This window comes from Scardinius erythrophthalmus (genome assembly GCF_964197995.2).
Source record: "Scardinius erythrophthalmus genome assembly, chromosome: 23".
Lineage (NCBI taxonomy): Eukaryota > Metazoa > Chordata > Actinopteri > Cypriniformes > Leuciscidae > Scardinius > Scardinius erythrophthalmus.
The window spans coordinates 26,744,042-26,756,991 of NC_138243.1; the positions used below are offsets into that span (position 1 = coordinate 26,744,042).

At 37.4% G+C, this 12,950-nt stretch overlaps 1 protein-coding gene across 2 annotated transcripts; it reads left to right on the forward strand.

The window, feature by feature from the left end:
• Window positions 1-62: 62 nt before the first annotated feature.
• Window positions 63-12,712, forward strand: rasa1b (RAS p21 protein activator (GTPase activating protein) 1b). Of its 2 annotated transcripts, none has more exons than XM_081353676.1 (26): window positions 63-178; window positions 588-1,253; window positions 1,366-1,518; window positions 1,715-1,850; window positions 1,948-2,018; window positions 2,542-2,659; window positions 2,763-2,794; window positions 2,899-2,951; window positions 3,030-3,180; window positions 3,276-3,354; window positions 3,438-3,561; window positions 3,646-3,802; window positions 3,884-3,971; window positions 5,460-5,540; window positions 5,627-5,784; window positions 5,865-5,941; window positions 6,028-6,200; window positions 7,280-7,439; window positions 7,517-7,659; window positions 9,400-9,515; window positions 9,625-9,711; window positions 9,899-9,966; window positions 10,661-10,749; window positions 10,846-10,923; window positions 11,693-11,827; window positions 11,902-12,712. In XM_081353676.1, exons 2-26 carry the CDS (start codon window positions 769-771, stop codon window positions 11,983-11,985), a joined length of 3,096 nt encoding a protein of 1,031 aa, XP_081209802.1. In that variant the 5' UTR covers window positions 63-178; window positions 588-768; the 3' UTR covers window positions 11,986-12,712. The 2 variants fall into 2 exon arrangements, with proteins under 2 accessions (XP_081209802.1, XP_081209803.1); XM_081353677.1 differs by having other exon boundaries at window positions 172-374.
• Window positions 12,713-12,950: the final 238 nt, after the last annotated feature.

Genomic DNA, 12,950 nt, shown 5'->3' on the forward strand with positions numbered 1-12,950 from the left:
GTTGACTATGTATGTATGGCAGAAACCATTGTTACCATGCTATTTTTTGTGAAGGGTGGTAAGGCACGGGCACGCGTCATGAGCGCGGCGGGCGGGCTCACGCGTGGTGGGAGTGTTTGAGGGGCGCGAGGGCTGCGCGAGACTTCACAACACAACTCTCAACATGAAACTAGCCAAAGTGAGTGATACAAAAGTAACGAAAAACTTCCTTAACGTCGTTTTTAACATCTATTCCCCACTCTTTAACACTCCTGCCTGACTGTTAATAAGCCTAAGCGCTTAACTAACCTCAAACGCTGGACTTTTGTGGTGTCAATCTTGGCCAGAACCAAACTAACGTTAAGCTAACGAGCTAACGCACATAGCCGTCATTTGTATGCACATCTGATTTTATTCTGTTTTTCTTTAGGCTTATTCTTGCTGAAATACAGTTTTACAGTTCCTCATGATAGTTTTAATGTTTACTCCCAGATAAATGATATCTTGTTGTGATTACAAAGGCAAAATGTGCTAGCATCATGTGTAAAAATAATATTTCTAAGTCGTATTCCAGTATTTTGAGTTACTGTGTCCTTTCCTATTTTCAGATAAGGAGAAAATCAAACATTGAAGACCTGAAGCTATCTGTCTTGTGTTAGACCTAAACCAACACATTGAATTAGGGGGGAAACTGTCTCCTAAAAGGGAATAAAGGTGTAGTTGTGGGTTTCAGGAGGGGAAACCCTCCTGAACTTTGTCAGCTTTCATTGTCAACTTCCCAGGGTGACAATGATGGCAACCCAGGGTGGCGGCGATGAGCCTGATCCCTTTTCGGTGGTGACCCGGATGGCTGGGGCAGGAGGAGACGGTACCACCCATTTACCAGCCTGTTGCAGCCAGGGGATACAGATCTCGGACCTGAGCTCAACTTTGTCTGCGGTTTTACCACCTAAACAGCCTCCTGGGGTCACATATTCCGTCTTTGGGAAGGATCCGAGACCTGGAACAGTAATGTTTGCCTCAAAGGGAGGTGGTATCAGTGCTGGACATGTTATATCAGGGTCTTTTTCAGGAGTTGGGAGAGGGATGTCAGATCCTACACAGGAAGGTGCTGTCGGTCAAATACCATCCACATCCCTGAGTCCCGAGGTGTGCCTGGCATCCCCTTCGTTTCACTCGCTGGGTACAGTTGAAGAAGGTGATGCTCTGGATGTGCAGGAAATTGGAGAGGATGAGGAAGTTGTTTTAACCCTCACTGCACCGCCTCCTAATCAGTAAGTCGCTGTAATATGACACTTTGCATCCTATGAGTGTATAACTCTGAACTGTGATGAAAATAGTAAAAGATCATTAGGCAAGTTCATAATGCAGTTTGTAACTCGACAGGTGGTATCATGGGAAGCTGGACCGGATGATTGCAGAGGAGCGTTTGCTTCAGGCCCGGGCGGCGGGTAGCTACCTCATCAGGGAGAGTGACCGCAGACCAGGCTCATTTGTGTTATCCTTCCTTAACATGAACAACACAGTCAGCCATTTCAGGTGTTTGTTTTTTATATCCTTTATCTTTCTCCACAGCCTCAGTGTCTAATCAAATAATCAAACCACATCTTTATATTGAGCTATCACTAATGATCATGACAATTTTTTTTCGTTTTTCTTTCATTTTAATGTGAAAGATTTTATGCCTTGATAATGAGATGGTGTCTGTGGTGACCGGAGTAATGAATGTTTGCAGGATCATCGCCATGTGTGGCGATTACTACATTGGAGGGCGTCGTTTCTCCTCTCTGTCAGATCTGATTGGTTATTACAGTTACGTGTCCTGTCTGCTGAAAGGAGAGACGTTGATATCACCAGTCGCCCCTCCAGAGGTAGACACGTGATGTTAACGTTTTGTACTATTTATTAACAGAAAAATTGACTGTCATTTCCATAATGTATAAAAAACTATACATTTTGTTTTCTAAGCCTGTTGAAGACCGCAGGAGGGTCCGAGCAATTCTCCCATACACCAAAGTGCCCGAAACTGATGAGATCAGGTCATTTGATTTTATTAAATGTATTCTTTCTAATACTGTATATACACTAGCGTTCAAAAGTTTGTAGTTTATTTAAAATAACATATATTTAGCAAGGACACTTTATTTTGGTCAAAAGTGACAGTAGAGACATTTATATTATTACAACTGCTTTTTTAACTTTCTATTCATCAAAGACAAATTATCAATGTAATGTAAAAAAAAAACAACGTATCAAAAAATATTCCCAACCCCAAACTTATAATTAATATATATATATATATATATACACACACACACATACAAACACTCACATATATCCTGAAAAATCTTTACTGACACTTTTTATTTACTATTATAGAATGTATTAATATTTTATGTTTTTAGGTATTATATTTATATTTTAAGTTTTAATTTTAGTACATTTTTTAGTAATTTTGTTTATATTGTGTGTTTATATATATATATATATATATATATATACTGTATAATAATAATGTCATTTCGATTAAAGTTTACTTAAATTGACTTCTTTTGCTCACAGTTTCTTCAAAGGTGACACATTTATAGTTCATAATGAACTGGAGGATGGCTGGTTGTGGGTGACAAATGTCCGAACAGATGAGCAGGGACTCATAGTTGAGGACCTAGTGAAGGAAGTGGTGAGTGGAAACACTTTCGATTTTAAATCATGTGTGTTATTGGAAGAATATCAAAAGATACAGTATATTGACAGAGGTTGCCCTTGTATTGACACTTTCATAGGGACGTGAGGAAGACCCACATGAGGGGAAAGCGTGAGTTTAATTTGTTTTGATTTCTAGTTGAGAAGTAGTAATGCATTGCAAACTATATACAACATAAAATTAATAGGAATATTTAAATCTTCTGTCTGTGTTAGCTGGTTTCATGGCAAGATCAACAAGCAAGAGGCTTATAATCTACTGATGACAGGTCTGTCCAAAAAAAATTAATAAAAAATTTAAAAGAAATAAATAGCACCTACTAAACTTCAGTAATCGCTCTCCCTAGTTGGGCAAGTGGGCAGTTTTTTAGTGCGGCCGTCCGACAGCACACCTGGGGACTATTCACTGTACTTCCGCACCACTGAGACCATTCAGCGCTTCAAAATCAGCCCCACACCCAGCAACCAGTTCATGATGGGAGGCCGTTACTACAACAAGTAATGCAATTTGCAAGTGTTTCAAGGCTTTTGATACGTATAAATTGAGTTTCATGACACAAATTGCTTGTGTTTTCTTGTCTATGTTTGAGCAGTATTGATGACATCGTTGCACACTACAGGAAGGAACAGATAGTTGAGGGCCACAACCTTAAAGATGCTCTATCTGTCCAAGTACGTGCAACAACCATTTGGAAAACAACAACAAAAAAAAATTTGTATTGTGTCAAATGATTTAAAATGTGTGATTTCATCAGCACCAGGAGCAGGTGCTTACAGACACCGTCGAAGGCAAAGAAATCTACAACACCATCCGTCGAAAGACCAAGGATGCTTTCTATAAAAACATTGTGAAGAAAGGTTATGTCCTGTTCAATAAAGGTATCACCAACACTTCAGAGTAGATTTACGTTGAAGGCATTATCAAAATAATTTTACTAAGACATTGTCTTATGTCTTTTATAGGAAAAGGAAAAAGATGGAAAAACCTATATTTCATCCTTGAGGGTAATGATTCCCAGCTGATCTACTTCGAGAGTGAGAAACGAGCAACTAAACCAAAGGGTTTAATTGATTTGAGTGTGTGTTCTGTGTATGAGGTCCACGACAGCATGTTTGGCAGGTTTGTTTCTCGCTGTATTATGTGCTTATAGTGGTTACACTTAAAATTCACTTGAACTACAAATAAGTATTTTTATTGCAGGCCAAACTGTTTCCAGATAGTTGTGCAGCACTTTAGCGAGGAGCAGTGTATCTTCTACTTTGCAGGCGAAACGCCAGAACAAGCTCAGGTAACGATTCTTTCATTAGCAATGCTAGCTAATGCACTTTCATTAGAGTAATACTGTTTCCAAGTGTTAAATCACACATCTTCCATGTTAATCAGAGTTTTCGTCTTGAGTTTAGGGTGAGAAATAATGCATTAGTAAGTCAGTTGGTTTTAGTCTCACATACACCACTGAAACACTGGCCAATATAGTTGGAGGATTCATGCCTAAATATGCGTGGCCTTCACTGACTTCCATCAGTAAGAGCAGAGTGTGAAGGTTGAATTAGCAGAGCAATAGCACAGCTGTACATAAAATATTGAACTCCACACAGAATTATGGGAGACATATCAGAGTTCAAAAAAGGGACAAATTGTTGGTGCGCATCTCACTGGCTCATCTGTGACCAGGACAGTACGTCATTGTGGCGTATCGAAAGCTATGGTGTTCAGGTTAATGTCGGCATTCCATCACATAGGACGAACCGCATCCAACAGGAGTAACTGTGGATGCGAGAGAAAGCTGTCTGAAAGAGATGTCCAACTACTAACCTGGATTGTATAAAAAAAAAACATAAAACCACAGCTGCCCAACTCACTGCAGAATTAAACACGCACCTTGACTCATGTTTCCACCAAAACTGTTCATCTGGAGCTCCACATGGTTAATATTCACAGTCGGGCTGCTTTAGCCAAACCTTTGGTCACTCGTGCCAACGCCAGATGTCGGTTTCATTGGTGCCAACAGTGGAAATCTTGGGCTGTGGACAATGTGAAACATTTATTGTTCTCTGATAAGTCCATCTTCACTGTGGAGAAGCCCAGAAGAGTCTTAACACCCTGTTGCAGCCTAGAGTGAAACACGGATGGATCAGTGATGGTTTGGGCTGCACTATCATGGCATTGTGACTGTGCTTGATGGGCACTGCCAAAGACTACCAAACCAATCTGGAGACCATGTGCACCTAATGCTTCAAACATTGAACCCTGAAGGGGGTGCAGAGTATCAGCATGATAATGCAACAATGCACACAGCAAGACAGAGTGTTTTAATCAATGTGAAAATGAAGTTAAACTTGAACATCTCCCATAGCTTGCACAGTCACTAGATCTGAATATTATCAAGCCACTTTGGGGTGTTTTGGTGGAGCAAGTCTGGAAACACTTTCCTCCATCAGCATCACATTGTGACCTGGCCTCAGTTCCCCAAGAGGAATGGCTCCAAATCCCGCTGGCTACTGTGCAGGACTTGTAGCTGTCATTCCCAATACAAACCGATGTTGTTTTGGCCTCAAAAGGAGGTCCTACACCCAACACTAATAAGTTAATGTGGTCTAAAACCAGGTGTTTGTTTCATTGTCCAACCTCTGTATTAGACTGATAAATAATATATGATCTGTTTGGCTGTTTAAATTGTCATCTCGCTGTCGCTCTGTAGAAAACTGAATATGATTGTTAAATGTATTCTTGCTCTCTTCTTACACCCTTAATCTGTTCTTTCTAAACTGTGTAGGACTGGATGAAATGTCTGCAAACCTTTTGCAGTAATTTGAAGAAACCCAGCCAGCCATGCTCAAACAAACGCCTCCGTCAGGTAAGCTCTCAGTTGCTTCTTGACGTCTAATGTCGATGAATTTCACAGTGCTACCTCTTGTGTGTTACTCACATGTATCTTTACAGGTCAGCAGTTTATTTCTGAATGTTGAGGAGGCTCACAATCTGCCCAGTAAACATTTCACAAATGCTTACTGCAACATTTACCTGAACAGCATTCAGGTAGCAAAGACCCATCCGCGGGAGGGCCAGAACCCTGTGTGGACAGAAGAATTCATTTTTGAGTAAGCCGCCACCTCAGATGTTGATATTAATTGTATAAAACTGAATATCTTTATTAACGTGTTTCTCAATACTCCTGCAGTGACCTGTCCAGTGAAATCAACAGGTTTGAGATCAGCCTGAGCAACAAGACGAAAAAAAGCAAAGAGAATGATATTTGTATGTTCCTCCTTATTACGTCATGCTCAGACTTTCAATACTGTTTTGTATAAGGAATAATGTACTCTTCTTGCGCTCTCCCGCAGTGTTCATGTGCTGCCCGCTGTGTCGGCTTCAGAGGGGTCAGATGATTGACGAGTGGTTTCCCCTGAGCTCTCACGTGCCCCTGAAGAACGTGGTGCCCAGCTCACTCCGCCTGAGAGTGCGCTACTCTGTGGAGAAGATCATGCCTGTGGAGGTCTACAATGAGTTAAAAGAGGTGGGAACATACATTTGTTGTTATATATACAGGGTCCACATATAAATAAAATCAGTTACTGGCCATTTGGAAAATTACAACATATTATTATCATATAACATATTTAAATTACAATAGAACATTAGTCTGATTATTGCCGATGAAAGTGGCATCCTTTTTAATGAAATGTTAGAAAATACAGAGTAATAGAGAAAATGCCATATATTCATGGCATTTGATAATGTTTTGAATTAGCTTTTATTTTTGTATTTTAATTTGATTTCATTTTTTGGTCATTTTATGTGCTTTTTTGTTATTACTATTTAGCTTATTTTTAAATTAAGTTTTAATTGTAGTTCAGTTTTAGTTTTTATTTCATAAATAATATTAATATGCTGATTTAGTGCTCAATTATTATTAGTTATTATTGGTGCTCTATTAATGATGTTTTTTATTATTAACGATGTTGAAAACTGTTTTGCTGCTTATTTTTAGTGGAAACTGTGATAGATTTTTTTCAGGATTCTTTGATGAATAGAAATTTCAATTAGCAAACTTTATTTCAATAGAAATCTTTTGTAACATTATAAATGTATTTACTTTGAATCAACTTAATGCATCCTTGTTGAATAAAATTTATAATTTCTATTTTTAAAAAGATGTTACTAAAATGGTAGTGTATCTTGGTTTCCACAAAAATATGAAACAGCACAACTGTTTTTAACATTGATAATCATAAGAACTTCTTGAGCATCAAATCAGCATATTAGAATGATTTCTGAAGGATCATGTGACACTGAAGACTGGAGTAATGATGCTGAAAATTCTGCTTTGCATCACAGGAATAAATTGCATTTAATTTTTTTTTTTTTAAATATAAAACAGTTTCACAATTTCAAGCATATTTCACAATATGACTGTTTTTACTGTATTTTTGATCAAATAAATGCAGCCTTGGTGAGCAGAAGACGCTTCTTTCAAAATCATTAAAAACTCTTTATTATTCCAAACATTTAACCGACAGTGTATATTTCAATTAACAGCAATAGTTTGTCAACATCAAATATACCCTGGTTTATATGATATTTGATCCTTTACAGCTGGTTCTGCTGAAGGAGTTGCACGTGATCAACGCTTTGGCCCACGTTTGTGGACAGAACCGCACTCTCCTGGCAAGCGTTCTGCTCAGGATATTCAGACATGAGAACCTGGAGGCCCAGCTGCTAAGAGAGCTCAATGACCGCGAGATCAGCGCTGAAGGTGCTTCTTTTATTATTGTTTTGTTGCATGGCTGGCTCGGTTCTCAGAATTTTTCACAGTGTTATTTGTTTTTCCAGATGAAGCTACAACTCTTTTTCGCGCCACCACTCTGGCCAGTACCCTGATGGAGCAGTACATGAAGGCCACGGCCACTCCATTTGTTCACCATGCTCTTAAAGACACCATCCTGAAGATCATGGAGTCTAGACAGTCCTGTGAGGTATTTGTTTTTATGGTAACTAAAGTGGCATATAGTAGGGCTGTCACAATTTCATACTTAAAGGGATAGTTCACCCAAAGATAAAAAAATTAGCCCATGATTTACTCACACTCAAGACATCCTAAGTGTATACGACATTCTTCTTTCAGACGAATACAATCGTTGTTATTAAAAAATGTCCTGGCTCTTCCAAGCTTTATAATGGGAGTCAATGGGTTGTTGTTTTTTGGGAGTCCATCAAAGCTTATCAATCCATGATAAAAGTGCTCGACACGGCTCTGGCGGGATAATAAAGGCCTTTTGAAGTGTTACTCATTCGCCGTAAATCGGTGCGTACGGCCGCCTGCCTGCCAGAAGCTAGTTATTTTAGTAGATAAAGTTTTAAATATGGATATTTTTCTTACACGAACACATCGCTTCGCTTCAGAAAGCCTTTATTATCCTGCCAGAGCCGTATCGAGCACTTTTATCATGGATTGATGCACTTTGATGGACTTCCAAAAACATATACCCATTGACTCCCATTATAAGGCTTGGAAGAGCCAGGACATTTTTTTAATATAACTCTGATTGTATTCGTTTAAAAGAAAAATGTCATATACAACTAGGATGACTTCAGGGTGAGTAAATCATGGGCAAATTTTCATTTTAGGGTGAATAAACCCTTTAAATATGAGTAATATTTGAATTTAAAAGGCATAATTTCAGTTAGGGAGAGAAGCTTTTGGTTCGTCTCCTGAGGCTGCAAGAGGACGTAATGAGCAAAATATTAATGCACCGCATTAAATTGTTTATTCAGATCAATGTTATGTAATAACATGACTGTCTGTACAAAAAAAGTCCATAATGTTTATAAATAAAATATAATTTCATAAATTGCATATGAACAAAACAGCATAGTGTATTTATGCATAGTTTAATACAAAGAGCTGAAGTTCCAATCACGTAGAGTACTTTTTGCATTTAAAAATATGAGATGCAGAGGAATAGAAAGAATGGAACTTCTTTTAACTTAACAAGGCTGTCTAAACAGTTGTGTGAGATGCGAGTGCAATGGTCAAAGATGTCTGTCTAGCACTTGTTTACATAGAACACAATGGAAAAGCAGCGCAGAAAATGCATTCTGTGTGAATTGCTTGGTTGCGGTTTTGACATAACCAAGATCTTCTCCGCATTGAGCTTGAGTTTTGAATGAACCCAGCAGTGCCACATCATTCTAACAAAAAAATGAACACACAACAACTCTTACATCATCATAGCATCTCGTGTGTCACTTAAAGGTTGCTTTACACCTAATATTCAAATGCACCTTTTTTTGCATTCGAATGTGGATTATTATTTTAAATTCAATGAATTTTTAATTGTCCTAGCAAATAGATGATCGTTATGAAAGGCCCCATATCCTCCTTTGTAGCACTTTTATTTTTTCCACCGAGGTCTACTAATAATGTAAGTCAAGGTTTCTTGCATTAAAAACAATAATTTTCTTATAAGTTATAACTATATTGTATTTTAGTTTAATTATTTGTAATTTATTTTAAATGACAAGTTCACCCCTTAGAATTAAACAGGATATTTTATACTTAAATATTTAAATAACCTATTATGTTATATGACTGTCAAATGACACTACTAATATCCTTGAATGAATGAACCGCTTTTGCAGCTGATGCGTCCTAGTTTGTTTATTTGTGAATGTCATTAGAAATGTTCCGTAACCTTGTTTCCACCATAAATTAGCTCAATCCCTCTAAACTGGAGAAGAATGAGGATGTGAACGTGAATCTCGCTAATCTCCTGAGCATCGTGTCTGAGCTGGTGGAGAAAATATTCATGGCTGCTGAAATCCTGCCTCCGTGAGTCTCTGTCATAACTTTTAAGGAATTCAGCCAATAAACTCTTAAATCAGGATATAATGTGAGAGAATGGAGTTTTACGCACATTGTTGCCTTTTTTTTGTTGCAGAACTCTCAGGTTTATTTATGGATGTTTACAGAAAACTGTACAGCAAAAGTGGCCCAGAAACACAACCATGAAAACTAGAGTTGTAAGGTATGGAATTTTCTTTTTGTTGAAGGACATTTAGCATTTTTAAATGTATTTAAATTTAATAACAATACATTTAATAAATGTGTTTAACACAATTATACTAAAATGTATGAATTGGTATAAATATATCAACACCTGTATAATATAATTTAATCTATGTATTTCAAAAGTAATGTTTTTTTTCTTTCAGTGGATTTGTCTTCCTCCGATTGATCTGTCCTGCTATTGTCAACCCAAGAATTTTTAACATCATTGCTGGTGAGCTGTGAATTCAAATTGCTTAGATTGTTTTTATTAAACAGGCATCAACAACAATTTTGGCAGGCTTTAAAGTCGGCATGAAATCAAATTTGACAAATCTTCTTTTTATATGTAATATTGTAGTGTTTATTATAAATGATTTATCTGTGCACTTCATTATTTTTTTTAATTCATGTACCCTTAAAATCTTTAATCAAATACAGTACTCTTCCTTCCCCCTTCGAAACGACCTCTCTTCTCTTTCGGTCACGTGCCATGGCGAAAGGGTGCGGCCAGAGCCAATGAGGGTGCGGCTATCGAGATGCTCTCGAGGGTGAACTTGACTGATAACTTGACTTGACTCATCTAGGTTTGCAGGAATAATAAAATAAAATAAAAAATCCTTCATGGGAGGGTAACGGTGGGGAGTCCGGTGGAGAGAAATCCTCCACAACTGAATGTAAACTGGCATTCAAATCTGCCTCCATTTTGTTTGCAACGCCCAACCTCCAAAGATCCAATCAATTCCAGAAGGACGAAATCAAGCCCCGCCCTACATTTTTTTCTAATTTCAGAAGCCGTTTCACTCGGATATACGTCAAAACAAGGAAAAAATGATAATTTCAACTTCCGTTTCATGCCGACTTTAAAGAGATGTATTTTAATAAATCTTTTAAATGTAAAAAAATAAATTGCATGTTTATTTCTGCAGACCCTCCTTCCCCTATCGCTTCCCGGACACTCACTTTAGTGGCCAAAGCTGTGCAGAATCTGGCCAACCTGGTGGAATTTGGTGCCAAAGTAAACACAAGAACTTTAATTAGATTTCAGTTTTTGTAGACTTTCAAGGCTCAATAATTGTTTCTGTCTTCAAAAATTTTTTTTTTTCCATCTCAGGAGCCATACATGGAAGGAGTGAATCCATTCATCAAGAGTAACAAACACAGAATGATCAAGTTTTTGGACGAGCTTGGGGTTTGTCAGCATCTCTAAATCTGCTTAATTTGCTGCAAATGTTGCTAGTACATTGAAAAAAAAAAATGGTGTAGGATTTACTTTGAAATGATTTTCACTCAGAAATTGCTAGTAAATTTCACAAATAATTACAGAGAAACGGCAAGTAGCACATTGAATTAAACATGACATTTTTAAGTAGAAAGCCTAAAATAGTACTTTCTTGTCAAACGTGCTAAAATAATATTTGTTTTATGTACAACTTTGGGGAAAAAAAATTGTTGTTTCTGTGCAACTCTTCTTTTAAGACACAAAGTACACTTCCTCCAGGGGGCGCACATCCTCCATGATCCATATTCATCAACACAACAGCTGTTTCCATTCCACTTGTGCACAGAATTGGAATATCAATTCTACATATTCTATTCTATATATATATATATAGTGGCTCTTTTTTTCTACTTCATAAATGACTTGCGTCTCAGAATGCACAGACGAAAAACACAATAAACGCTGTCATGTTTATTCAGTACATGTATTTCCATTGTAGTTTATGCGCATGTTGTCTTATCGGATAAAAAAAAAGATCTGCCTCAATTGAGCACATGTTGTTTTATGCACATTTTTAGAATTAATGTGCATCATGGTGCTTTCATCTAGCTTTTTTTATGCAATATCTCAATATTCGCATAAAAGTAGGTGGATAAGCACAACGACAAAGTCATATTCACGTGGCCTGTGCAGTATGTCCAGTGTGTCTTTAGTATTTGCATATGTTTCCTCTTTTCAGAACGTCCCTGAGCTGCCCGAACCCACAGAGCACTTTAACACGGACCTGGCCCGTGACCTCGCCGCCCTACACCAGCTCTGCGTCACACACTTAAATGAGCTGAGGATACTCAGCAATGAGAGGGGCACGCAGCAGGTAACATTAGAACTTGACATATTTCATGCTGATGATAGCCAGTACTTGTGTCTCATGTTGTGTTTCTCTCACAGCACATCTTGAAAAAACTGTTGGCAGTCACTGAACTTCTGCAGCAGACCCAAACTCAGTATGCAGTGACCAACAGCAGCCGATAGATGACAGTCCTACACACTTTAAAAGCTTTTACATGTCTGTTCTGTGACATTATAAACCACTTTTGATCAGAAACGTCACGAGGTAGTGAAACAGAGTGAATGTTTCTGTTTATCTGTGCACCCTTATTCACGGGATGTTTTCTTAAAGAGATCAAAATAAATGAAGCAAGAGAAACTTTCCACAGTTTTTTCCAGGTGACAGAAGTGTTCATGACTGCTGTTTGCATTCTGCAATGTTAAACACTATTAGAGGTTTTTGTTTTTGCTCCGAAAAAAAAACAAAAATCAAATTTAACTGAGAAGTCGGATGCTTGACAAGTAGATAAATAAGAAAAAAGGCATTTATCTAACTGATGTTGTGGAAAAAATGCTTGGAAAGACCAAATATGCTTTATGAACTGGTTTGTTTTCCTTTTATGTGCTGTGCTTAAGCAGACCATCAGGAGAAAACATTCTTTATATCTGATTTTACATATCTATAGGAACTACCAAGAAGTGCAAAAGAAGCTATTTTGTATCAAAACTATTTTCATACTTGGAATCATGGAATTGAAAAAAAAAATGCATTTTGCTTTTGAATTGTTAAATGATTTCATGACAATATGCATAAAGATGTGGGTGACATTACACTATCAGGTATGCATGCACTCATTTAATACATTCTTGTAAGAATACAATAATTGTTTTCTAATATATATGCAAATAAATCATAGGATTTGTCATTTGTTTGTCAGTTTTATTTCTATGAAGTTCATGCCATTTCTGTATTTATAGTTTTCATTCTGTGTTTTAAAATGTACAAGGTGATCTTCCCTCATAGGAGTAAATCAGTGACAATTCAGATAAGCCTTAAAAAAGTATTTTTTGTTTTGTTTTGTAAGTTCTTGTTTTACTAAAGGCTGGAATACGCTACGCGACTAAAACAGATTTTAAAACACGAGGTATCATACACTTGCTGACGTTGT